Source organism: Anolis carolinensis, chromosome 2 (assembly GCF_035594765.1).
Source record: "Anolis carolinensis isolate JA03-04 chromosome 2, rAnoCar3.1.pri, whole genome shotgun sequence".
NCBI lineage: Eukaryota > Metazoa > Chordata > Lepidosauria > Squamata > Dactyloidae > Anolis > Anolis carolinensis.
Window position 1 is genome coordinate 86,672,213 of NC_085842.1, and position 24,555 is coordinate 86,696,767.

Sequence of the window (24,555 nt, forward strand, 5' to 3'; positions counted from 1 at the left end):
AGTGATAAGAGCAGCCCCCACCCTCTTGGCCTTTAGGAAAAACTTGAGAACTTTCCTGTGTGGAATAGCTTTTAACTAATGGTGACAGAAGCCTAGAACTTGCACTTTATAATCACATTTTGCCCGCCTGGGTATTTTAGTCTGTTTAATTAATTTTGATAATTTTAAGTCTGATATGGACCAACTTGGGATTATTTTAATGAGTTATTTTATGTTGTTATGTTTTAACTATGGGTGTTAACCATCTTGAGTCTTTGGAGAAAGGTGATATAGAAATGTCCCAGATAAAATAAATAAATAAATTCAGCATTCTCCAGTTCTGGTCCAAATGGTGCATTTTACTGATATGCATCTTTCTCTCTCACACACTCTGTGTCAATTCAAATCATGGAATGAGAATAAATGATGCAATTTTTATTTATGTAATATGCATATTTTTTCAGTTTGCCTAGCATGTTTTGGTATTTAATTTAACTTTTCTGAATGCAATATTTGGAAGTTGGAGACAGATATGACACCTAATTAGTTTATAAACTATTTTTTTGGGTTGTTGTGTGTTTTCCAGGCTGTATGGCCATGTTCCAGAAGTATTCTCTCATGGAACATGGCCATACAGCCCGGAAAACACACAACAACCCTGTGATCCTGGCTATGAAAGCCTTCAACAACTCTTTTTTTTAATTCTTTACTTTCACATTTCCTAGACAGTATTTCCTAATATTTTATGATAAATTTATCATTAGGATGTATATAATTTATACTTCCAAAGTTAATCTTAGGGTTCTGATTCATGTAGTACTTCTTCTTAAATATTGTGGAATGTGGGTATTTCCTCCAGTTCATGTGAACACATCCCATGTATTGCAAAACCTTTCTTGAGTTAAAAGTTCTCTGTCATTCACTTTGGTTGAGGTGAGAGCATAGTGAGGTCACTAGTGTTCAAGAGGCAGTGTGTGGTTGAGTCATATGCTGGTAATCCTGAACTTCATAACAGTTTCAAAAAAAATGGTAGATAGTTGATTTATAAGATAAAAGAGGGTTGGGTTGATGTTACATCCCGGTTTTACTCCTTTTTCTTGTTTGAAGGCCTTGTATTGTTTCTTGTGTGTTATAAACATTTGATGAATTGGCACAAAGATCTAATGAGCTTCTGGGTTTTTCTTCCAGTGCTTGTTTTGTAGCACAAGTAAGGTTTAATTTAGGCTGCCAAATGTAGTCATGATGTATTGGAGTCAAATTATTTCCCCTGTTTTTACATGCTTTGGCTAACAAACTTCTGTAACATAATATAAAATGTGGTAAATAGCTCTGTTTTCACTATGGGATTCAGTTCAGTTTCTCATAATGTTGTTTCCATTAAAACCTCCAGAATTGCATTATTAAAATACTGAGCTTCTATGGCAGTTTCTGACACTGTTCTTAAGACTTCTATCAGCCTCTGTAATTTCAGTGTACTCCATATAGGGAACTGCAGGCATCATTTATCTGTCTTCTTTGAACCTGTCATTTTTCTGCCAAGAGGAGGAAGAATATATAGAAAACATTATGCCAGAGATAAAGACATGATGTAGGTTTCTAGGGGAAAAAACCCCAAGAAGGACCTTATATCCAATCATGACAGCAGGGTACAGGAAGGACAGAATCTATGTACAGGCACTTCACAAGTTACAAACATCCGACTTAAAATTACTCATAGTTAAGAAGAACAAGGGTGAGACAACAGGAAGAGTTATCATGGGGAAAGGGTGTCTTCACTGAAGCTTTATCACCAATCCTTGTTTGCACAACAAGCCATTTTTTTCAAAACTACAGGGATAGAAATTGAGGTGAAATCTTCTGAACAGGGGCACAGACAACAAAAAACAAAACAAAACAAAAACCACCACAGGGGTGTTATCCCTTCCCTATGTGATCCAAAGTGTATGCATGTGTGTATATATATGGCTTGAGTTACACTTTAAAATGTACCTGTTCCGTCTTACAAACAAATTCAACGGAAGAACTGACCTACAGAACTGACCTATCTTGTTAGTAACTTGGGGTCTGCATATATAATTTCTTCTTGCCTTCTTGCATGGAAAAAAACCCTAATAGCCTTTGCAAATAGGAAACCTTATATGTAAACCAGCTACCCATAATTGAGGAGGATTCTTCTTTTGTACCCTTCTTATACCACTATAGCACATTGGACAACATCTTGGCTTAAGGTCGTCATATTCATTTTTATGACCAACTTCCACAGGTGGGAGCAGGTGCCATTGGCTGTGAGCTCCTGAAGAATTTTGCCATGATGGGTTTGGCGGCTGGAATGGGAGGGAGCCTCTCTGTGACAGACATGGATACCATCGAATACTCCAATCTCAACAGGCAATTCCTTTTTCGACAGCAGGATGTGTCTGTAAGTCTTAAAAATATGATGGTGGGAAAGAGGTTTGGGAACTAAAGGGAGACAATTTCCCTGATAGTCAGGGAATGGATATCAACACAAGGCAACATTGTTCCTTATATTAAAGATGGGGATCTTGATTTGCCTTGTCTTTTATCTGGTGCTCTGACTAATGGCTCTTGAGATAATTTTTAAACTATTCATTGGTTTGTGTGTTTTTTCTTTCCCCTTTGTCTCTACAGAAGCTGAAATCAGAAGTGGCAGCTACTGCAATAAAATTCATGAATCCAAAGATTAATGTGGTAGCTGAGCAGAATCAAGTTGGACCTGAAACAGAGCACTTCTATGGGGATGACTTCTTCCTTCGGCTGGATGGTGTTGTCAATGCCCTAGACACCTTTCAAGCCAGTGAGTGCTTTACAGACTGAATGCCCAGGTTTCTAGGGTGGTGGTTGTTATTATTAATATGTTTCATACATATGTCTATGTTTGATGCTTTTATAGTTTTAATTGTTTAATCTATATGTTTATTTAAATATGTGATATATTTTTTATATATGTAAGGCATTTAATTTTGCCATTTATTATGTTCTAAACCGCTTTGAGTCCCCCCAGGGGTGAGAAAAGTGGTATAGAAATGCAGATAATAATAATAATAATAATAATAATAATAATAATAATAATAATAATAATAATGTCCCCCTAATACAGATGGGAATGGTGAGAGAGAATGGCTTGCTTAAGGCCACAGAGGGAATACATGACAGAGATTTAAACCAAATTCTGATCTGTAGTACAGTTGCATGCATGTTTACTTAGAGGTAGGATCCATAATATTCTTCCTGACTTACCTCAAGTACATGCATTGGCAGTCCCTTACCACAGTTTATTCTTATACATTATAATTGTAGGCACATCAACTCAAAAATAAACCCTATTGAGTTCATGGAGGGAGTTACTTACATGTAAATGTGAGTAGGAGTGCAGCCTTAGCCTCTGTTCAGCACAATGTTCTCCATATTCTCAAACTGAATCCATTTGAAACATGTGTTTATTTTAGATTATTTGTTTTCATAGTATTGTGTAGTATGGCTAGAACAGGCCTTCACACAATTTTTTGGACTACAACCCCCAGAAAAAGTTTCCCCCCGGTTCTAAACACTGGGCAATGAACATTGAAAAGAAGAAATGGTGGGATGCTGCAAGGAGTATTTGTAGACGATACGTGCATTCAGAAACACACACAAGCTGCAGCTCATGACAAAGGGACAGACAGGGATATGTAAGAGAAAGTCCTTTAACTAGTGGGCATTTTGTCCTTCTACACAGTGGTATATTAATCACGATCAAAAACTGATAAACACATTTTCCAAGTTTTTCCCCTGTGAACATAATACCTGTTAAAAAAACAGATACTCAGGAATGCTTGGAAAGTTTCAGAGGGAAGGTATCACATAAGTCTTACACTGTTGATTGAATTACAAATTGAGGAAGGGCCAAGCAAAGGCTGCATTCAAGGTCAAGAAGACTTGTTTGTACAAATAGGACTGCTCCCACTTATTGCTAAAAGGATGAAAGGCGTCTCAGTCCAGATCCAAAGTCCAAAGCTTTTGATGTGTCCCTTGCATGCACACTTGCAGAACGCACAAGGTCGACTGTAAGGCGTGAGTTCCTGGCCCAGATTTTCATCTAACCATGAACTCTTCATCCCTTGTGAGTCTTAGGCAAGCCGTTTGGTCTCTCCACTGCTATGGAGAAGATATAACTGGCCTACTTAATATAACTGTATTTGTTGTACTTTTTTTTAAACACTGAAGTGCTTTGAATGTTTAGGAAGCAGCACAATATCACTACCAAGCCTTTTGTTATTCCATTCTTCAGTATTGAGTCGTGAGCCACAGACAGGCGAATGCATGCTGTGGAAGAGAAGTGAACTGGCACCATTTCCTGCTCTCTGGGTCTGTTTTAAAAACTATAATTTTTAAATTATAGCTGAAAAGAAGGCAAGAAGGGCAGCTCCCACAAACACAGAAAGCACTGGTCCATTCAGATGAGACAGTTGTCTTTGATTTATTTACTGACTTGTCAGTGGTCTCCCTTTCTCTCATCCTAGTCCCCCCCTTCCCACAGAGTGCTAATTTGGGCTGGATCTACATTGCCATATAATCCATTTTCTGAATCCAGATTATCTGATTTCAACTGAATTATATGAGTCTATACTGCCATATAATCCAGTTCATATCAGATAACCTGGATTCAGAAACTGGCAGTGTAGATACAGGTCAATACTGAACAATGCCTTCTTTGTCAGAATATTTCAACTAAGTAATGGGAAAAACTTCCTGATGCCTACAATAGTCTGACAGTATAATAATATGGGCATGGAGAGTGGTGCACTCTCCTACTATGGATGTCTTTAAACTGAATGTTTTGGTTGTTTATTCCTGATTGGCAGAGGGCTGGACTAGATAGCCCTTGAAGCCCCTTCCAATGCTGAGATTCTGTGATTTCATTCTGTACACTTCTGTTCACTAGCATCAGAGGAATAATAGCTTCCGAAATTACTATTGTGAGGACTCAAGGCCTATCCATCATCAGCCAGACTAAGGCTGGATCTACACTGCCCTTTATCCCAGGATCTGATCCCAGATTATCTGCTTATCCCAGATTATCTGGCAGTGTAGACTCATATAATCCAGTTCAAAGCAGATAATCTGGAATCAGATCCTGGGATATAAGGCAGTGTAGATCCAGTCTAAGACAAGCATCGTAAGCAACAGGTACAAGAAGAGGAGGAATAGGAAACTTTCAAGTAGAATTGTAAGGCTGAAAAATGGAGAGGGCTCCTGCAGAAATTCCCTTTCTTTACAGCCATTAATAACTTCATCACATATACTAAATTCCACTGAGTGCTACACTTAAAATTTGGGAAGCCACTGCTCCCACCACATTTGTTTGGCTTCAAGTGTAGAAGAGAGCATTCCTTGTGTATTTTTAAGCGTGATGGCCAGCAATCTTTTTCAGCGTTTCAGAAGGTGATAGGGAACTTGTGGCCTTCGTTGAAAATGTGCGAGGGGAAGTTCTGGGAGGAGCTAAACCAACCACCCCAGTAAGGAAGAGTTCCGCAGCCATTACCTCTTCCTCATGGAGCCAGTTGCCAAAAAAAAGTTATTTCTTTTTAAAAAGCCTTTCCGGGTCCCTCCCTCCCTCCCTTCCAGAGAGAGAGGGGGAGAGGGTGAGGGAGGAGGAAGGCCGCCACCATCTCTGTCACAGAGAAAGAGAGAGAAAGAAAGAAAGAGCAAGAGAGAAAGAGCAAGAGAGAGAGGAAGGAAGGGGGAATAGCCCTGCTACTTCAAAGCCTGGCTGCAATAATGCTATCAAGCAAGTATCCAGATCTTTGGGATACAGAAGCTGGATTTCATTTTGCCCACATCTGTGGCAGGCATCCTCAGAGGCAAGTGGGATTGTTGGAATTGTTACATCAAGATAAAATTATTTGGAAATAAGGCCCGCTGAGTTCAATTAAACTCTAAACTCTTTCAGGGCTGTCTGGCCATGTTCGAGAAGCATTATCTCATCATTATCAGAGGCAAGTAGGAATTTTGCAACTGGCCACCTTGGTTAGCACTGAATAGCCTTGCAGTTTCAAAGCCTGGCTGCAATTTTGTGATGATCCAAGTATCCAGATCTTTGGGATTCAGGACCTAGATTATATGGCAGTGCTGATGGAGCCCTAGATAATGTCACTTCAAAATAAAATTCCTTGGGAATGAGGCCCACTGAGCTGGATTAAACTCTAGCGCCTTTCAGGGCTGTCTAGGCAGTGTTCCAGAAGCATTCTCTCATTATTATCAGAAGCAAGAGGGAATGTTGCAACTGGCCATCTTGACTGGCATTTAATAGCCTTGCAGCTTCAAAGCCTGGTTGCAATTACACTATGATGCAAGTATCTCCTAGTAATTTTCTTGTATATGATTTTGAAAGTATTGTACAGTGTGTATAATACTTTGTTCTCAGAGCACATACAACTTGGTTGCAGCGTTTCCCCCCCCCCTTTCCTCATGCCAGAAATAACACTGAAATACCTAATTCATCTTGTTTCTATCTTTCTATCTTTCTTTCTTACTTCTCCCTTTAGGAAGTACTCCAAAAGGGCAAACTGAATATGCTCATGTTAATACAGAGCAAGGCTGAAATTTCAAGGAGAGGAGGGTTTCTTCCAAAAAATAATGCGGGGGAGAGATGGTGGGTGGGTCCTCAGATCTGTAATGTGGTGAGAAATTTACTCAAAGAATGCAGAGAACATACTAAGTTGCGTGGAAGTGTGGTGAAGGTAAGGAATTCATCCGTTTAATTAAAAAATTGAGCTCTACTGAGCTCTACTGAGCAAAACATTTTCATCCGTTTCATTACCTTAATATGATGAAATCCTAAAGGGACAGGAGGCCTCTCCAGTATTAATTCTGACAACCGCTGTTCGCCTTGCATGCACAGATCATTCCCCTCTGCTGGAGAACAGGCCTCTATGTGTACCTGGACCACACACCCTAAACTAGCCATAAAGGGCTTACTTGTTGTTCTCATCCTATCCCTTGTTTCCCAACAGGAGAGTATGTGGGCAAAAGGTGTGTGCAATACCTGAAGCCGTTGCTCGATTCTGGGACTCACGGTGCCAGGGGCCATGTTCAGGTCTGTGTGCCCTTTCTAACAGAGCCATATGGCCAAGCTCAGGACATGGAAGAGAAAGAGCATCCTTTCTGTACTCTGCGCCATTTCCCTACCACCATCCAGCATGCCGTACAGGTAGGGGTGCTGTTGTTCTTCACAATGCCAGGGCCAGTCTTGCCATTAGACAGAATAAAGAGGGGTTTTTTGGGGGGGGAGGGAGCAGGAGCGACTTGAGAAACTGCAAATTGCTTCTGGTGTGAGAGAATTGGCCATCTACAAAAATGTTCCCCAGGGGACGCCTGGATGTTTTGATGTTTTTACGATCCTTGTGGGAGGCTTCTGTCATGTTCCCACATGGAGTTGGAGCTGATAGAGGGAGCTCATCTGCTCTCTCCCCAGGTTGGATTCGAACCGGCAATCTTCAGTTCAGCAACCCAACCTTCGAGTCATCAGTTCTGCTGGCAGCAAGGAATTGAGACAGAGAGCTGTGGGCCATAATCTCTTGTGCCCTTTACTCACAAGCTGGTTTGCTAAAGAAAGGGATCAACTCTGTTCCGTGGCCACGACTGAAGAAATATTTGACTGCCAGTCCATTCAGCTTTGAAACGGGGAATAGAAAAGTGTTTTGTCCTTCACCTCCTGGGCTGAGTTTGTATGCAGATCTTCTTCCAGCCACAGGCAACAGTGTCTGCCTGTTAAGACCCCTCTCCGGCCTTTTTCTCCAGCTGGTCCATCCCAAAAGAGGGAAAACTCTGGTTCATTCTCAGCTGCCAAATACGACTCATCTCAGGCTCCTTGCCTGCCCCGTGCTCCCCCCAAACTTCATTTTTTCCAGGCAGCTGCATTGAGGGCCAGAGTTGTCAACAATGTTGACATTAGGATATGGGGTCCAGCTGTTTAACCAGTAAGCCTGGCCAAAATCCTTCAACCTGTGTGGAACTTCAGCTGCTGCTTTTCTTGCTAAAGCAGGGGCAAAAAAGGGGCAGACTGTTTCCCCTAACATTCTGGGCATCTCCAGGAGATTGTAGGGCTTGTGGTAAAGTATTAGGCCCTGGGGAATTACAGAAATCAGTACTTGGCTTTATAGAATTGCCTTCCATGGATGATGGATGGATCTGAGGAAGAGATGGAGGCCAGAGAATGATGATTATTTGTTATCATGAGACTCAAGTCAAATCGCCTTGTCTATGAAATGATAGCAAGGTTACCAGTCCAGCCTCTCTAGGGAGAGATTTCTAGAGGCTGTGAACAGCTACTAAGAGCTCCTTCTCCTACCTGATGTAACTGCAACAGGAGAATAAGACAGAGTGAAGAGCCACCCCTGAATATTCAGGATCATGAGTGGGCTCAAATGGAAGTTCACCTGAACCCAGGCCAGATAGAGCTTCATCTGTAATATCTAATGCTTTGAATTGTTCCTGAAAAAAGCTTGGTAGCTAGTGGAACAAAAGGATTGCATGGTCCCTCTACCTAGTCCCAGTTAATAAACAGCACTCTAATAAAAACTGGAACAATAGACAAATGTGGATGTATAATAAAATATATTCTTGAGTTGATTTTGGGTATCTTTACCTGGCAACAATCCCCACTGAACGTGGCAGGGCTTGTGCCTGAACAAATGGGAGGGATGAACTCTGTGTAAAGGATCTTTTTCTCTTACAGTGGGCCCGAGATCAGTTTGAAGGTCTTTTCAAGATGACAGCAGAGAACACCAATAAATTTTTAAAGTAAGTGTTGGATGGAGTGATGAGCAGAGACTTGACTGGGATGGGGATTATAGGTAAAAGCAAGGAGTGGGAGTAAATTGGGCTTGAGGAATAATTCATCTGGACGGAGAAGCAGAGAGAATGGAAGATGTCCTAGATGTATGTATCCATCTTTAACTTCTGGATTGCATCTAGGATAGGAGGGATAGAAATGCTTGGAGGCTATTTCTACCTCTGTTTGAAACGGGGAGAGGGGGTTTGCAACCTGCAGCCTCCTGGAAGACACATTGGTCAGAATCTACTGTTTGTAACAGAAGAATCCATTCATCCAATGCTTTTGGGGTGGAAAGATTGGCCGTTTACAAGAAACGTTGCCCAGGGGACGCCCGACCGAGTTTACTCAATCTTCGAGGAGGCTCTTTCCGTGTCCCCCAAAGTGGACATAGCACTAAACGAAACATGCAGAATAATCACAGGATGCCTTAAACCTACACCTGTTGATAAACTCTACAAGTTAGCTGGCATTGCCCCTCCTGACGTGCGACGGGAAGATGCTGCTAACGGTGAGAGAAATAAGGTTGAACACTGTGAAAGCCACCCACTGCATGACTATCAGCCTCCTCCCAGTAGACTCAAATCAAGGAAGGGCTTCATGAGAACCACCACTCCTCTTGATGTTCCTCCAGCAGCAGCAAGGGTGTCCCTCTGGGCAGCTAAACCTGGCAATTCTAACTGGATGGCCCCCCATGAGGGTCTTCCTCCAGGGGCAAACCAAGAATGGGCAACTTGGAAGTCCCTAAACAGACTCAGAAGCGGAGTGGGCAGATCTAAAGACAACTTGGCAAGGTGGCACTACCTGGAGGAATCCTCCACCTTGTGTGACTGTGGAGCAGAACAAACAACTCCGCATATGTATGCTTGCCCACAATGTCCTGCCTCATGCACGGAGGAGGAGTTGTTTAAAGCTACGGACAATGCGGTTGCTGTTGCCCGTTTCTGGTCTAAAACTATTTAGTTGTTTGTGATTTCCTCTATTTTTTTCTTCATCATTTTTAAATGTATTTGTTATGCAATGCTTTTGACACGAAATAAATAAACAGAAGAATGTGTCCTGTTCCCAGCTCTGCTGCTTAGAATAATACATTAGTGTGAGAGGTGAGCAAAAAGCCCTCTGGCATAGGATGGAGAGACATAGGTTTACAACCTAGGTTCAGCAGTGACCTTGATGCTGGTCTAATATTGGGAGGGAAAATGTGATAAATTGCTCCTTCGGGGAATGGTATCATGGTCCCAGAATCCCCCTTAATTGGCCACGGCAGCTTAGGTTTCTGAGAGGTAAAGTCCTTAACACCTGGAGAAATTAGCCCCTTGCTTTTAACCTTTACTTTTAATGATTCCAAACAGCATTTGGCCCCTCATCCTCACATTGTTTTCAGCTTCTATTGGGAAGACACAAGTGCAAGACTCCTGGGATAGAGTACACTTCAGCGTTCAGAAGTCAGGCTGCTGGAGAGATTGGATACAACCAAAGCCAAGATCACTTTGTGTGTCCACAGGGATCTCAGTTCTTTTGAGACTCAAGAAGAGGAGTCTTTGGAAACACTTGAGAGAGTGCACCTCAGCCTTCAGAAGAAGCCAGACTGCTGGAAGGACTGTGTGCTCTGGGCCCGGAGTCTTTGGGAGCACCTTTTCTCCCATGATATCCAACAACTGCTGCACATCTTTCCGCCTGAACATGTGAGACATAACCAGAATCTTTTGTAGAGTTCTTGTGTTTCTCCCAGCCATTTCAGGCTCCCTGTCTGCTGCTTTTCTCTTTACGTGTTCAATTTCTCTATTGTACTCATTCAACACTGTCTCTGAGTGTTGGGCTACAGATGGTTCAAATCCAATTCATCCAACTTTGTTCATAGCTGCTTAATGTGAACTCTTAAAACTTAACTATTACCTTCCTGCTGCACATCTTTCAATAAGACACACACTTCATAGAGTTGACTCCCACATATAACTTACATCCAGACTTGATAGACCTCCTATTTTTTATATAGATTTCTCCTAGAACAGGCATCCTCAAACTGTGGCCCTCTAGCTGTTTGGCCCTCCAACTCCCAGAATTCATAACCACTGAACAAGCTGGCAAGGGCTTCTGGGAGTTGGAGGCCCAAACAGCTGGAGGGCTGCAGTTTGGAGATGCCTGTCTCAAAACATCATCAGGTCTCTTAATGACACTCCAAGTTATCAGTTTTCTCTAAAATAGGTAATTTGAATTGCTCTTCCTGGTACTGCTATCATTGTATGTTGGACAGCAATTCCCATTATCTCCTGCTATTTCCTATGCTGGGAAGAGTTGATAGAAGCTGCTGTCCAACATCTGAAGGACCACATATACCTCCCATCCCTGCAAGGTATGATTGTGCAATTCCTCAAGCCCTGTTAAGAGTATAGATTCAGCAAATAAAAGAGAAATGAGAGAGAGTACATGCTACAAAAAAAAGAAAAGGCCTCTTGGGAATTTAATAAAACCAATAATACTCTATGGTGGCTCTTTTTTGCTTTGCCAGTCATGAAGATCTGACAGAGACAACGAGATATAATGGCAGTAAATTCTTAAGGAGACACTAGCAATACTAAATATGAGTTCAAGAAGACACTTCTTTGTCTCCATGTTCTATCCCCATTGGGATGCAGAGTGGAAAATGTTCTCACTGGCCTACTGTATCGATTTGTTGTAATGTGTATTTATCATGCCCTTTGCCTGGAACAATAAAGCTCATTGATTTATATAAGAAAGGACAGGCTGGGGTCACCTCTTGTCCTTAGTTCTTCCTGTTTGTGTACACAGACCTTTGACAATACCATGGCCTCAGCTGCAAGCTCACCAGCACTTTAGCAGGAGTCAGATTCCCTTTCTTTTCCTTGCTGAGTCGGTGTCCTCGCTGATAATGATACTGCTGTGGGTCATGATGCTTGTCCTTTGGATGCCAAGGCAATTACTCCCTCCATTTGTGAATTAGTGTATTTCCTTTGGTCTTGGCACAATAACCTAGGCCAGTGACTTTTCAGCTATAGTCACAGTGTCCATCAGTAACAGTCACTGATGATGTCTGGCTTTAATAACGATCAAAGCTCAGAAATACTTATTTTGAAACTGCGACTCCCAGAATCCTCTAACCAGCACGACCACACTGAGACCTCTAGTTAAAAAATGTTTTCAAGCTCTGGCATATTTAATTTTTGTTGGACTCCTTTATATTTTTGCCACAAGTATCTCTGAGGAGCTGAATTATATGGTTTTAGGATATGAATGATATGTACCATGTTTGTTTTTCTCTGTGGATCTAGTACAGCAAGACTCCTTTATATGGGAAGGGGTACATTCTTGCCCTGAAATGGTGGATATGATCAAATGCCACTAAATCGGCTGACTTCTCATCCCAGCATACCATAGAATTGCCTTGGAAGACCTAGAAATTCTGGGAGATGTATCCTGTCTAGGAAATCACTACATCCACCAAACTGATGCTGTGGTAACTTCTGGAAGGAGTATGCCGTATAATTGCTTAGAGAATCTAGCAAATTCCCAGAGAGACCTTATTTTTTACTTAATTACTTAGGCGATCCCTTGTTGTCCGAGTATGATGGCCCTCCAAGTGTAGTGTCTTGGTGGTGGGTACGTAGGTGACTGTGGAGTCCTATTCTTAACCTGCATGTTCTACCACAGTGAGGGCATCTGTTTCCAGGTGGAAGGCAATCTCGGTCAGGGTTGGCTTGATGCACCTTCCTCTTGGCATGTTTCTCCCTTTTGCCCTCCATTCATGCCTTTTTGAATTCCACTGCTTCTGGTCACAGCTGACCTCCAGTTAGAGCGCTCAAGGGCCAGGGCTTCCCAGTTCTCAGTGTCTATGCCACAGGTTTTGGGGTTAGCTTTACGCCCATCTTTAAATCTCTTTTCTTGTCCACCAACATTATGTTTCCCATTCTTGAGTTGGGAGTACAGTAACTGCTTTGGGAGATGGTGATCGGGCATTTGGACAACATGGCCAGTCCAGCGGAGTTGATGGCGTAGGAGCATTGCTTCAATGCTGGTGGTCTTTGCTTCTTCCAGCACGCTGACATTTGTCCGCCTGTCTTCCCAAGAGATTTCCCTAGAGAGACCATTTCCCTCTGGGCATGGGTAAATTAATCTGCAGATATGGGTTCTGCAGTTACAGGGTCTTACTGTATTTCTGTCTGGATTCTTGAAAATGCTCTACGTGGTTTTTTTCCTGGCTCCTTGACTTATTGCTTTTTCCCTGGTTGGACACAACCTGTTTCCAATGCTGCAGAAACATTTCACCTTCTTCCAGCCCTTGGCCAGTGAAGTTTCCTTCCTTAAACTTCTGTCCCTCATATCCCATGCTGCTTCCGGGCTGATCCCATCTGCTTTTATCCCTAGGAGACAAGCTCTGGGCTTCCTTTCTGGTCAGGATCCAAGCGATGCCCACGGCAGCTGGATTTTGACTGTGGTAATGTAAGTGGAGCGTTTAGCTTGGGAACTGTGTATTCTGGGATGGGGCAGATACAAGGAACATCAAGGATAGGTCAGGACAATTACTCTGCATTGCTGACTACTCCCTAGTCTTCATGTTAAACAAATGGACAAGTATGCATTTGCACAAATGAAAAATGTGAAACATATGGAAATTACATCTTGTTGCATTTTATTGTTGTCTTACTGTTATCTAGAACTAGTTGGAATTATCACTTGCCAGCTTTTGTTGTGGCAAACAGCACAGTAGGCAGGGTATCCCACAAAGCACTAACTAATAGCAGAGAAATGTATTTTGATTGGGTCATTTCAGGTTTGCCCTATGAAAGAGTTGCACTTTGTAGGAACTGCAAGTACTCCAGATTCATATGGTACCTCTTGCATGCAATAGTGTTAATCTATTGTTCACTGCAATTGAGTTTTTGATCTGGTGGCTGGCTGTGAACTAGAATGTTGTGTGCTGACAAGGGAAGTGAATCAGGAGTGGAATCAAGGTTCCTAGTCCATGTGCTGAGGGTGAGGACGAGGGGGAGAGAGAGGAGCTTCACCAGGTGTTTTGCTTGGGAACTCGGTGATGGTGAAATATGCTCAGTTCCCCTGATGTCACCTGGCTCATTGAGTGTTGTGATAGTTTTCCAACTGTGCTGTATAGACTGGGCAGTGATGTTCAGGTAGCTTGGAAAGGAGTCTCAATTTCTTAAGGAACAGCCTGTCACTTGCCGTGAAGAGCAGGAAGTTGGGTCTGCAGTGGGAGAAGGTGGCATACATGGTGCTGTCCTTGCTGAGCCTAACTGCTATGCTTTTACAGGACATGCACATGACCTTCATTTTGGCTGCCAGTCGCCTCTTTGCCCAGATGTACAGACTGCCTATCACTGAAGACATACCTGCTGCCCGCCAGGTCCTCTTTGACCTGCATCTGCCATCTTTCCAGCCACATCAGGGCATGCATATCCCACTCACTGATGAAGAGATACAGGAAGCAGGGAGTGCTGTTGACAAGAAGTCCAGGAAATCTGCTGAAGGTATGATATCTCATCTGTTTGCAATATGCCCTAGCACACTCCACCAGTTCTTGTCAAGGAGGAAAGACTTACTTTTAGACAGAATGAAGGGACTCCCTCAATCATCTGATGATGAGGTGCTTCTGGCTATTCCTCCTTTTTGAAGGAGAGAGCTATGTATGTGTTGTCCTGGGTTTCCTTAACTAGTCTGCTGCCTCAGGTGCAGTGGAAGATGCTAACCTGTAACCAGTGTTAAATTACAATTCATTCGTCTTTCCTGTTGTGTTCTGAATATGATATGGTAAAGGCTTGCCTTGGTGTAATTCATTTCCAATAACAACATGTCTTGGGCCAGCCCAAGACATTATGTCTGTGAAAGGGTGCTTGATTTTAAGGATCACAGATATTAAAGTCATGTACTCCTCCTTTCCTCCTTTTCTCGCTCAAATGGGTTCATGCAAACCTGTGCCTCCAATTATGTTTTTTAGATCAGCGAAGGCTAGCAGAGCTCAAGCAGAAATTGGCAGAGCGAAGGCAAGAAATGGCAAAGCACAGTGATTTCACATCTAGCATCATGATACCCATTCACTTTGAAAAGGTAAAAACATGTCTGTATGACTCCGTTGTGTTGTGAATGTTCCTTTGTGATTTCAGGATTTCAAAGAAGAAAGAGCAGAACCTCAAAATGTTACTTTTTGGGACCCAACTTCTAGAATGACCCACTGACCGGGGAATTCTGGGATTTGTAATAAAAAGTACCCCCCTCCCGCCAACTCTGACTAGAAGAGCATAACTCTGTTGGGAGGAAGGACTTCGCTGGGTATGATCTTTCCTTCAACAGCTGAGCCAAAGCACTTCTTCAGTAAATTTCAATTTAGATCAGCTTTTCTTTCTTGAAATTACTCAGAGACTAATTTACTTAATGCTGCAGTATTTTTAAAGGAAAAATATAGCTAACCATATTTTCCCCATCTCCTTTCTATATCAGATTGTAATTTTTAAAGTTTATTTTCATGTTCTTTTCTTCTAATGTCTACCTTCATGTTAGTATTGACAATTCAGTTTTGTGCAATCTTTACTCTAACTTATGTGTAGGCTCAGGAATCAATAGTTAGTAAACTGTATGCATTTCTCCCTCTCTTATTCTTTTCCCAGATAACCATAGGAGTAGGTTAGGATGTCATTCCATTTGACTTTAGTGATTGATCTTTTGAATAAAGGAAGTAGCCTTGTGCTGAGTCAAACTGATGTTGTGTCATTCTAAGTGTCTGCTCTGGGTAGCATTAACGCTCCAGAGCAGGGGTCCCCAAACTACGGCCCGCGGGCCACATGCGGCCCTTCAAAGCCATTTATCCGGCCCCCACAGCACAAAGGCAGGAGGGAGTTGGACTAAATGACCCAAGGGGTCTCTTCCAACCCTCATTATTATTATTATTATTATTATTATTATTATTATTATTATTATTATTATTATTATTATTGAGGCTGGGTGGCCAACTGTCAGGGATGCTTTGCTTGTGCTTTTGGTCCACAAAGGCAAAAGGGGGTTAGAATTATTATTATTATTAATATTATTGCTCGGTGGCCAATTATAGTTCAGCCCTCCAACGGTCTGATGGATTATGAACTGGTCCCCAGTTTTAAAAGTTTGGGGACCCTTGCTCCAGAGGCTTGTACAGTAGAGTCTCACTTATCCAAGCCTCGCTTATCCAAGCTTCTGGATTATCCAAGATATTTTTGTAGTCAATGTTTTCAATATATCATGATATTTTGGTGCGAAATTCATAAATACAGTAATTACAACATAACATTAGTGTGTATTGAACTACTTTTTCTGTCAAATTTGTTGTATAACATGATGTTTTGGCGCTTAATTTGTAAAATCATAACCTAATTTGATGTTTAATATGCTTTTCCTTAATCCCTCCTTATTATCCAAGATATTCGCTTATCCAAGCTTCTGCCGGCCCGTTTAGCTTGGATAAGTGAGACTTTACTGTACTTGTTTTTTGAAATTTTTAAAGGAAGTACTAAAATGGGAAAATTAAAAGCATAAATCTAGAGAATGGACTGGTGCTGGATTCATGGACAAGCTAAGTAAGCTACAGTGTAGGACTTCACATATGTGGGGCCTTATAAATATACACATGTATACACATACATGGATGTGGATAAACAGATAAATATATATTTTGAAGGGCAATGCTTTGTGCCTCTTAATTTTGATACAACTTAAGGCCTCAGGAGAGATAAGAACTTACTATTTAAAATCAATATAAGATGAGATTTTTGTAATACAAAAGAACAACTTAATTCAATTGATATTTTTACTGAAATGATTGATTTTTCCCCCCAGGAATTTCATCCCTAATTTCATAATACTTAATGGAGTTATTTGTTTATTTAAATGTGGAAGAGTGCTTTCAAAGCTAAGAAATTTCACAGCTGGTTCTTTACCCAAATTGTAGTTCTCTAGAGGTTTTGCAGAACTAGCTTTGTCCTTTCCAAATGTATAGATTAAAGAAAGTGGGAGGGGTTAATGAGATGAGGGAGGAAAAAGCAAGAGAAGGGGTTTTGGTGGGATGGATGACAAATTGAGTTTTCAAAACTTAAAGCAATCAGAAATCAGGATTGAGGGAGGTAAAATCTTGTGTGAGATTTTTAGCGTTATTCTGGTAAGGAGATTAGTGGCAACATTCAAGCTAAAATTATATATTCGTTTAACATAAATGTAATAGTTAATTGCCCCCAGCACAATTGAACTGGTTAGTTTATTCATGATTAATCAAAGTAATCCCTCTCTCTTAAATTTCCTGTATCCGAACCTCAACAGAGCATTTGCTCTACTGCTAAGTTACATCCCCTCCTTTCTCTACTCATATATCCTAGGCTGTTGTATTCAGCTAAAATGAGCCTGTTCGCTGGACAGCATTTTGTGTATGTTGAGTAGTATTGGGAAGTGGGCCCACTTTTGCTCCACAGCTGCTGCTCCATGAAGTTATTGCACACAGAGAGCATTTGTTAGTCAAACTGCAAGATGCAATGTGGGAATTTTGCAAGGATTATATCCTAATATGTCATCAGCTGCCAGGATCGGGGCCCGGATTTTAGTTAAGGTGGAATATTTTCCATAATTGGAGTTTCAGTTGAAAGTTGCTGACAGATAGTTGTAATAGAAATCTTGTTTGGAGGTGATGCTTTCGTTGCTTTGACCTTCAAGCAACATGTGCCAAAAGTTTTGTACTGATTTTGTTTAGGTAAATAGTTGTGGCTTTTCTGAAGTTTCTAGCCTCTTGTCCTGAGTACAGATTACACATCAGGATAATCAAATGTTGCAGCACACCTGTTTCTTTAAGAGTTGTCCATAGTTTTCCATGATCTGGACAATCAAAGGCTTTACTATAATCTATAAATCATGAGATGTTTTTCTTTTGAATTTTTTTTGGTAAGGTCCATTACCCAACATATGTTTGCAATGACCCCTAGTGCCTCTTCATTTCCAGAATGCATGTTGGACTTCTGGCACTTCATGCTCCATTTATGGTAAAGGTCTTTGTTGCAGAATTTTGAGCATTATTTTGCTTGCATGGGAGATTATTGCAATAGTCCTGTAGTTATTGCAATCTCTGGTGTCTCCTTTCTTGGGGATTGGAATATACATTTAACATTTTCAATCTATGGGCCATTGCTTTGTGTTCCAATATGTTGACATATTTAAGTTGGAACTAGAGTAGATTCAGTCTCTGAAGCTTGAAGCAGCTCTATTGGTATGTCATCTGTTCCTGGTGATTCATTTCTCCCAGGACCTCTGAGTGCAATACCACTTCACTTTTTAAAGTTGTAGGTTCATCCTCAAATGATTCTTCCTTGAATGAATCTGCCATACTTTTATCTCTTTTATATAGTTCTTCATTGTACTGTTTCCATTGTCTTTTCATTTCTACTTGGTCATTTAATTTAAATTCAATTAAATTTTAATTTTTCCTTTGATTTCTCAGATCATCTAAAAGAGCTCTCTTGTTTTTCGTTTCTTGTTGTCATCTACCTTTCTGGCACAAGTAATTGAACAGATGTTGTTCTTACTCTTATTTCTATCATCTTTTACTTTTGCTTGTCCTCTGTCTTGGCTCCTTAGCAAATGCTTGCCTGACTTGGGAGACCATACCAGCAGCCTTGTTACTGTCAGTATAGCCTCCTGCTTCACAGAACACATAATCCTCCCACCATGGAAATGTAGTGCTAATTGTGTGAGTGTGTTAAGTCTGCTTTATAGTAGCCATTGTTTTTTTAATTATTGTTTGCTAATCTTCTAGTCACCCAACATTCTTGTTTACAAGTTAGAACTTGTTTACAAGTTCATTATTCTCTATCAGTGAGTCATCAATCTATATGACTCCTAGCTATCACATCAGTGTGTCAGTATAGAAATGTGGATGTAGTTGAGTAAAGAGTATTTGATAAGGTACATGTATCAAACAAAGAAATGGCTTTATCTAACATCTCTGTAAACTGCAGTCTCTGTACCTAGGCTTTGGAAAATCTAAACTGCCAGAAATAGATGTGGAAGAATAATCTCTTCCACAAATCTAGTGGAGGTAATGTTATTCTGTTACAGCTAAGCAACAAAGAATCATGAGATACTTTAAAAACTAACTACCGGTAATTTTGTTTAGCATAGGATAGGTGTGGTAGCCTTCATGGCAGTCCCCTTGGCCTGAAGGTTTATTTATTTATTTCTTTATTTCTTTATTTACTACATTTATATCCTGTTCTTCTCACCCCGAAGGGGACTCAGAGTGGCTTACAAATCAAATGTACATACAATATATTATTAGCATAGCACAATATCAGCATTAAATTACTATATTGTACTATATTATTATATGGTAATATTATTAGTAATATTACATTTAATATATAATATATAATTAATATTCTTATATTGTATTATTATTAGTATAATATTGTATTGCATTATAATATTATTATCAATATTATATGTATATACAATATATTATCTATATATATAAAAGGATAAAAAAAATTCGGCCTAGGATAAAACAACAAAACTACACATCCCAGAAACACTAAACTTGGCAACACAACCCCTCATCCATGCCTCTACGTTCATACAAGAAAAAAAAAAGAAAAATAAAGTCCTAATTAGAGGGAGAGCAATAATTGTTTTTTATCCAATTGCTGCCAGTTACAAGGCTAAACTCTGCCCACTTGGTCTCCTAGCAACCTACTCAGCCCAGGGGACAGGCACAGTTAGGCCTCAGGCCTCTTCCACACTGCCTATAAGATACAGATTATCTGATTTGAACTGGATTATATGGCAGTGTAGACTCAAGGCCCTTCCACACAGCTATATTACCCATTTATAATCTTATATTATCTGCTTTGAACTGGATTATCTTAGTCCACACTGCCAGATAATTCACTCCAGTGTGCATTTTATACAGCTGTGTAGAAGGGGCCTCATATAATCCAGTTCTAAGCAGATAATATAAGATTATAAATATACAGTAGAGTCTTACTTATCCAATATAAACAGGCTAGTAGAACATTGAATAAGTGAATATGTTGGATAATAAGAAGGGATTCAGGAAAAGCCGATTAAACATCAAATTAGGTAATGATTATACAAATTAAGCACCAAACATCATGTTATACAACAAATTTGACAGAAAAAGTAGTTCAATACGCAGTAATGCTATGTTGTAATTACTGTATTTACAAATTTAGCACCAAAATATCACAATGAATTTAAAACATTGACTACAAAAACATTGACCACTAAAAGGCAGATTGCGTTGGATAATCCAGAACACTGGATAAGCGAATGTTGGATAAATGAGATTCTACTGTAATATGAAATAATTACTGTGGTAATCCAGTCCAGCCCAATTCTGCCATTGGACGATACAATCCAAGCACTCCCAACAGATAGCCACCCAGCCTCTCAATAATAATAATAATAATAATAATAATAATAATAATAATAATAATAATAATAATATCATCCAATCATAAGGTTAGGAGACACCCCTAAGGATCATCCAGTTCAACTTCCTTCTACCATGCAGGACGACACAAACCAAGCATTCCTGACAGATGGCCATCCAATATCTGCACAATACTAATACAAATAGAATCATAGCATCACACAGTTAGGAGAGACCCCTAAAGGCCATCCAGTACAACCCATCTCTGCCATCGGACAAAACAATCCAAGCACTCCCAACAGATGGCCAGCCAGCCTCTCAATAATAATAATAAGAAGAATATCATACAATCCTAAGGTTAGCAGATACCCCTAAGGATCATCCAGTTCAACTTCCTTATATCATGCAGGAGGACACAATCCAACCACTCCTGACAGATGGCCATCCAATATCTGCACAATAATAATACACATTGAATCATAGCATCACACAGTTAGGAGACACCCCTAAAATAAAATTAGCATAGCATGTTGCTATGGCACAGGAGGCAAGATGGAACTATCTTCCTGGCTCTCAGGTTGGTATGATGTCTTCCTGCCCCCCCCCCCCCCCGTTCTTCATTCTGTCCCCAGAGTGGCAGTCATTCCTTAGTGGGAGGGGTACCCAACTGATGACACAGGAGACAGGCTGGTATGATGTCTTCCTGGTTCTGCTGCTCAATGCCAGATCCATCAATGGCAAAACGTTGGTCATCCAGGACTTGATCTTGGATGAAGGGGCGGATCTGGCTTGCATCACCGAGACCTATTGGGATGAGCTGGGTGGGGTAAATCATGCCCAGTTGTGTCCTCCAGGTTTCAGGGTGCACTAGCACATCAGGCCTGGGGGGTGGGGAGGAGGGGTTGCGGTGGTCTTTCAGCAGTCCATCTCTCTGGTCAAATGCGCCGTCCCGCAATCTTCTAGTTTTGAGTGTGTCCACCTTAAGGTGGGATCCTGGGACAACTTGGGGATTCTGCTAGTGTACCGTCCACCCCACGATACAGCAGTCTCCCTTCCCGAGCTAGCAGAGGTGGTTTCTGGTGTGGTGTTGGCCTCCCAGTGACTGGTAGTGCTGGGAGACTTTAACATTCACGCTGAGGCCACTTTAACTGGTGCAGCTCAAGACTTCATGGTGGCCATGACGACCATGGGGTTGTCCCAAGTGATATTGGAACCCACTCATCAAGCTGAGCATACACTCAACCTAGTTTTTGTTGCGGATGATGTTGAAGTCGGAGTGGAAGAGCAAAACGTTCTTCCATTGTCATGGTCTGACCACCATCTGATCAGCTTAAGACTCACTGTGATCTCAAACCTCCGCAGGGGTGATGGACCCATTAAGATAGTCCGCCCCAGGTGATTCATGGATCCGGATGGACTCCTGAGGTCTCTTGGGGATGTTCTTGCCATGGAGGCTGACGATCCTGTCGATGTCTTGGTGATCGCTATAATCGTGAAATGACCAGGGCAATAGACATGACTGCCCCTGAACATCTCCTCTCCCTGTGCAGAGTCATTCCGACCCCTTTGTTTTCTGAGGAGCTGCCAGTGATAAAACACTCAAGAAGGAGACTAGAGTGCTACTGGTGGAAAATCCGTGGCGTCTCCGACCGAGCATGGGCTAGAGCCGCTATTAAGGCCTACTCCGCAGCTTTGCGAGCAGCCAGGAAGGCTTTCTCGACTGCCCGCATAGTGTCTGCAACTAATAGAACTTCAGAGTTGTTCCAGGTTGTCGGAAAGCTCCTCCACCCTCCTGAGGTGGGAGGGCCATCCGAGGACTCGGCAACTCGGTGCAGCGAGTTCTGGAGTTGTAATCCAAAATACGGGAAATTTCCTTTGGTTCTTTTGAATTGAGAGCCAAGTGAGCAAAATATCATCACTTATCAGGCACCTGAATTCTCAAAATAAGATTGGATTATCATTCCTGTGTAAATGGAATGAGAAATGGTTACTATCTTGCTCTTTGTCTCAGGCAGCGAAATGCCTTGGGTTGGCCCTGATTTGGAAATGTGTATACCTGTTACTCACATTCTGTGGCTGGGAAAGCTACATCGTGCCATCTCTGTTAATAATCCACATCTGAGCACTGTTACTTCTTTGACATTCTTGTTTCTGCCCTTACGAGTCCTGGGGAAATACAGGAAGTTGTGTATGTAATTGAAATCCCACCTCTTAAATTCTAGAGCCCAATGTATATGCAATGTAAGACTTTTGTTAGAGGTCAGTGTCAGGTTACAGGAGCGCATGTTTCACTTTTCAATTTTCTCCTCTCCCCACGTGCCCTCTCAGTTCTCACGTATTCCAAAAACTAGATTTGGAGAGTTACCAACATTGCATTAATGTTGGTCAGACATAACATTGAACTGTACTGTATTGCAAGGGTGTGGTGTGGAATTGTCACATAAGAAAAAAGAGATGGAGGAGGAGGAGGAAATGGCATGTACGGTCCTGCCACCTAAGCTTTTTTTTAAAAAAAAACATAAGGCCAGTATTAAATGACAGCTGTGCTGGCTGTAGGCAACTTATACGGCCAGACACCATTCTGTGAGATTTCAGTAAATTTTACAAACCTTAAGGGTAAAAGATCCTAAAAAGGAAAGGTACGGTTCTTACAGTCAACCTGTATGGCACAGTGGTTTGGCTAGGACTCCAGGAGACAAGTGTTTGAATCCCTGTTCAGCCGTGAGAATCTACTGGGTGATTCCCATGGCTAAGCAGTCTCTTAGTTGAAGACGAAAGCCATTGCAAACCCCTTCTGAATAAATCTTGCTAAGGAAACCCTAGATTAGGGTCACCTTAAGCCAGAGTCAACTTGAAGGCATATAACAATAAGGATTCATAGGACACGAAGTTGTGTGGTGGAATGGGAAAAATTTGGCCTTCCACCTGTTTTCGATTTCAGCTTCTAGGAGACCGAGACAATAGAGCCAATGATAAAGAATTATGAGGCTATAGTCCAAAATAAAGTTCCACAGCCCTTTTGTATTGCCAATATTAAAGTCTATATCATTCTGTGTTTACTTGCCCAAGGCCCTAGCTGTACCCTATGCCATGTTTGTATGCACAATATGTCTGTCTTTTGTTATATTCTGCAATCACTTTAATTTCCACTGAGACCCACCCTCCCTCCCTCCCTTCCTTTGCTATTGCTCCCCCTTCTTGACTGTGACTGATTTTGCAATTGTGGGGCCCTCAGGATGACAACACCCATTTGGACTTCATCACCAGTGCAGCCAATCTGCGAGCCAAGAACTATGGCATCCCTCTCACTGATACACTCCAGGTAAGAGAAGTAGACTGAGCTTATGGAGTCATTTCTTCATTGCCAGTGAGCTCCAGGAAACAAAATGGGAGTAGGAGTGGGGAATATATCAGCACACATTTCCTCCTTTTCAGCGGGTTCAAGAAGATGTGTGTCTTCTTCTTCATTTGTTTAGTCATTTTCAACTCTTTGTGACCTCATGGACCAGTCTATGCCAGAGCTCCCTGTCGGCCGTCACCGCCCCCAGTTTCTTCAAGTTCAAGCCAGTCACTTCAAGGATACCGTCCGTCCATCTTGCCCTTGGTCGGCCTCTCTTCCCTTTTCCTTCCATTATCCCCAGCATCATGATCTTTTCCAAGCTTTAGATGTGTGTAGAGCAACTCTATTTATTTGCAGTTTCATTCAGAGAGAAAGGAGTGGGATAGTGGGAATTTCAGTGTCAGAAATGATGGTTAATTATCACATCTCTTTTGCCATTTCTCCTTCCACTACCTGTGCTCAGCACAGTGTGTCTACCCCAGCATCCCTCTCTTCTACAATAACTTGGCACTTTTCCATACTGTCTTCATGCCCATTGTCTCCTTTCATTTTGACAGGCCAAGAGGATAGTGGGGAGGATTGTTCCTGCTATTGTCACAACTACAGCAGCTGTAGCTGGCCTGGTGTGCTTGGAACTTTACAAGCTGGTATGGAGACACAGGGATCTCAGTTCCTATCGCAGCAGCTTCCTGCAGCCCTCGGAGCCCTTGTTCAGTTGCTTCCAGCCTCGATCGGCTCCACAATCATACAAGGTGAGAGACCTGTGATGGGTTGACAGTGTTCATTATGCCTTGACAGAAAGGCTCAGTGGGGATTGCATAAGAACAGATAGGAAAGAGCCTATTTGGATTTATTTGGGCTGCCTACACTTTAATGAGAAGCTCTGTACTGTAGCCATCTCATTTCTTTGTGATGCCAAGTGGTAATCCAAGACAGTCCAAAATTAGCTTTATTTTTGTTGCTTTCCTCCTGCTA

General features: G+C 41.6%; 1 protein-coding gene across 3 annotated transcripts in view; it reads left to right on the plus strand.

The window, feature by feature from the left end:
• Positions 1 to 24,555, plus strand: part of uba7 (ubiquitin like modifier activating enzyme 7) — a 71,033-nt gene that overhangs the window by 24,647 nt on the left and 21,831 nt on the right. For 2 of the 3 annotated variants that reach the window (XM_062970119.1, XM_062970120.1), the window contains exons 13-22: positions 2,243 to 2,398; positions 2,629 to 2,794; positions 6,993 to 7,189; positions 8,717 to 8,781; positions 10,317 to 10,497; positions 13,196 to 13,270; positions 14,097 to 14,313; positions 14,781 to 14,890; positions 23,476 to 23,562; positions 24,138 to 24,332. In XM_062970119.1, the coding sequence (XP_062826189.1) occupies positions 2,243 to 2,398; positions 2,629 to 2,794; positions 6,993 to 7,189; positions 8,717 to 8,781; positions 10,317 to 10,497; positions 13,196 to 13,270; positions 14,097 to 14,313; positions 14,781 to 14,890; positions 23,476 to 23,562; positions 24,138 to 24,332 (1,449 nt within the window). The remainder of the gene's footprint in view (positions 1 to 2,242; positions 2,399 to 2,628; positions 2,795 to 6,992; positions 7,190 to 8,716; positions 8,782 to 10,316; positions 10,498 to 13,195; positions 13,271 to 14,096; positions 14,314 to 14,780; positions 14,891 to 23,475; positions 23,563 to 24,137; positions 24,333 to 24,555) is intronic. The other variant, XM_062970121.1, reaches the window with a different exon arrangement.